The 3,396-nt window shown below is 38.3% G+C and overlaps 1 protein-coding gene across 2 annotated transcripts; it reads right to left on the reverse strand.

Annotated features, from left to right (window-relative positions):
- Nucleotides 1-737: 737 nt before the first annotated feature.
- Nucleotides 738-2,578, reverse strand: LOC131221219 (proliferating cell nuclear antigen-like). Of its 2 annotated transcripts, XM_058216405.1 has the most exons (3): nucleotides 2,301-2,578; nucleotides 1,315-1,419; nucleotides 738-867 (listed from the first exon to the last, which is right to left on the reverse strand). In XM_058216405.1, the coding sequence occupies exons 1-3, from the start codon at nucleotides 2,410-2,412 to the stop codon at nucleotides 818-820; spliced, it is 267 nt and encodes an 88-aa protein (XP_058072388.1). In that variant the 5' UTR covers nucleotides 2,413-2,578; the 3' UTR covers nucleotides 738-817. The 2 variants fall into 2 exon arrangements, 1 of the variants encoding a protein (XP_058072388.1); XR_009159107.1 differs by lacking the exons at nucleotides 738-867; nucleotides 2,301-2,578 and adding an exon at nucleotides 930-1,191 and having other exon boundaries at nucleotides 1,315-2,294.
- Between the last annotated feature and the right edge of the window lie 818 nt (nucleotides 2,579-3,396).

Consider the following 3,396-nt stretch of genomic DNA (forward strand, 5'->3'; position numbering starts at 1 on the left):
GGCTGTAGGTTAAGCTTAATCTTGAAAGCTTCGTAGTGGATTGTGGGGCCCAAGGTCTGATAATCAAGATTCAGATTGTGTGAATGTGGGGCCCAAGGTCTGATGATCCAAATATTGGATGGTGGATATCCAATATTCAAATATCTGAACCATCTTATGTTATGGCTTAAGAACACAAAAGAAAAATACATTAGTGGTGAAAACTCAAGAGAGAGAGAGGCCAAATACCAAAGGGTGATTCATCTACAGTGATCCCAACGTATCCCTGAAAACAGAACACTGTAAGATGCTCTGAAATCGCAGAATACCAAATGCATATGCATTTCATCAGTTCTGTGAGTGGGCCAATCTCGATCTGAGTACTTGATCAGGCCCAAGAAATAAAAAGGCCAGCCGGGGCCTATATTGCACCACTACTGAGAAATGGCCTTATTCCATTCCACAGCCGTTCATGTGGCGTAATGCATGCCCATCAACCCACTTCATTTCATGGGTTAAATCACTTACAAGAACACATTAAATAAAAATAATAATAATAACAACTTCACCAAGGCCAGACCCCATCCACCACATTGACATTGCAACACCCACACATCACCTACACCATTGCATTGCCGCAGAGGCAAGACCCACCACCTGGTTCTACCAGTGCTTTATCCAACTTCACCATGGTTTTTATGGCCGTCAAGCATGTGTATATCCACAAAAAATCATCATAGATATCAGAAAGCATCATAGATATCAGAAAGCAAATCAACAAGAAAACCAACCAAAAGTTAATGTCAAAAAGTTGAAAATGCGGCAGTAAAAAACCATTTTAAGACTCAGATGAGCCTGAAAAATCATGGTCCTTTTTTCCACGACCACCTGAAATCCATTAAGATTTTCCAGTGGATATTAACAAATTAAGGGATTGGAAATAATAGAAATGACATACAAGTAACCAAAATTGAATTGTTCGAAATCATGAGGCCAACAATCTTAAGCTTTGGATAATGGGCATTAGTCTGTTGCATTCAGAACATTGCCATTTTTTCCATTTTAATACCCATTGGATTCACACCATAAGTTGTGCCACTGTTAGTTCAAGAGCAATCAAAGGTGTTTTGTGGGCTTCTGTTGATGAAAGGAGCATTCTCTAGTACACATGCTAAATCGTACAACGTCGACGGAGATATTTCCAATTCATTCCTGTCCAAAGACGTCAAGAGATTTTATGTGGTATTGTTCAACCCAACAACTACATCATTGTATCTTTTTGTGTTAGCTATCCACAAGCGTCTACGATTCAGAGGTTAGGATTCTTTGACGAACCTGATGGCATCTTTACAATGGCATGATACTCTGCTTCTGGAATTCCAAGATGCTCGTTGTCAATGTCCATGAGCTTCATCTCAAAATCAGCAATCTTATCTTGACCTTCAAAAATGACAAAACCCAGATCAGTGATAAAACTCTGGGGAAAATGCAGGATTTCAATTATCCTTTCTTGGCAGGGTAGTAAAAAGGAGTTTACAAATAAACCAGAATGAATAAAATAGATTACATACAAAATAAAATAAAATAAAATGGAAAATGAACAGAAGAAATTTTCTAAAAGACCCAATTTATCCATCCATTTCTTCTCTTCTCAACAATACATCAGTCAACATTTTCACTTGTTTCAGCATCCCATATGGTGGGCCCAGTTATAGCAATCAAGATTATTGATGCAATGGGCCCCACTGTAGAGGATGAAATAGACTAAACATCATTCACCAGACTTACATCCACCCATGCATTTTTCTGTAATGTTTAAAAAGGAATATACAAACATTGGAAGTTTGCTCCACTGTGTCAAGGAAGTTTTTACCCAAAAACCTCCCCCATCACAAAATTGAGGAAAGAAGTAAAAAAAAAAAAATGAAAATATAATGTGAAATATGAATTTAGGGACTGTTTGAGAAGGCATTTGAGGCAGGGAATTGTTAAATTCATGAATTCCGTAAATCCACATTACCATAAATTCATGGATTTATAGATAATTCAAAAAAGGAATACAAAGATGGTCCACATTCAACTGAAAAATGTCCCAAAATTAGTCTTTCGGGACTTCCACTCTAGGAAATGTTTGGGGCATAGTCCATCCATAGTGGGAATGTGGATTACAGTACCATGGGTCCAAGTTGACAAAATTGAAAACTTATGTATATTGTGAAAAGGCGTATCAAACAATTCCTTAAATCTGAAAATACTGATCAGAGCTTTTCTGAATCAGAAAGGTAAAAATCAAAATTCAAACACAAGTGCAAAATCCTTACATTTTCTTGAATACTTTTGTTGTTTGAAGATCACTTTTCTATCGTGAAGGCAAAATCTCAATTTGTATTTTCTAATGGTATGAACCAAGTAACAAATCAAGAGTCCTCTCATCCATCTATAATGCCCAAAATATTTCTAATGCAACCCATATGACTGGTCACACCAGGAATTTGTAGCACTAGCATCCACTGTGAAACACATTAAAAACTCAACCTATCTGAATAATGAATTATCCAAAATAATAAGTAGCAAAAAGAAAAACTAGCAATCAGTAAATATATACCTGGGCCATCATGATGTATGGGTTTTATCCACAGTCCATCCATTTTGCCATATCATTTTAGGCTGCAAGCCCAAAAATGAGGCAGATCCAAGGGTCAATTAGGCCATACCACAGGAAGCAGTGATAATGAGACCCACTGTTGAAACCTTCCCAGGGCCCACCGTGATCGTTAATTGCCATCTAACCTATTCATAAGGTCACATAGTCCTGGATGAAGGGAAAACATAAATATCAGCTTAATCCAAAACGTTTGTGGCCCCCAAAAAGTTTTCAATAGTAGGTGTTTAATCCCCACTGTGTGATCCACTTGAGCCTTGGAACCACCCATTTTTGGGCTTGTACCTAAAATGATATGGCAAAATGGATGGACGGTGTGGATAAAACCCATGCATCACGGTGGCCTCAAAGCCCTGTCCATTCCTAGAGAAGGAATGGCAGGGGTAGTACCCAATCCGTGTCCCAAAAAATCATGACAGTTGAGATAATCCCAGTAATCCAAACAGCTGCCTGTCAACAGATGGACTGATGGTGCAAAAGGTGAGCAATGGCAAAGTAACAGTCCACATTTAAGGAGTGAGCAACTCAACAATCTGCAATAAACATGCCAAAATTCCATGATCAACTGATCAATGGTTTTGGCAAGTGCCTGACTACTGCATGGAGGACATTTGACCAATGTGGCTTACGAGGCTCCTTGTCAGTAGACACATTTACCATAGCTATCTTGAAACAGGCCTTGAATATTCAGATGAAAAGCCAATTCAAAATATTTACTATGCATGGGTCAGCATGTGGAGAGATCACAGTCATAT

The sequence above is a fragment of the Magnolia sinica genome, chromosome 12 (assembly GCF_029962835.1).
Source record: "Magnolia sinica isolate HGM2019 chromosome 12, MsV1, whole genome shotgun sequence".
Classification (NCBI taxonomy): Eukaryota; Viridiplantae; Streptophyta; class Magnoliopsida; order Magnoliales; family Magnoliaceae; genus Magnolia; species Magnolia sinica.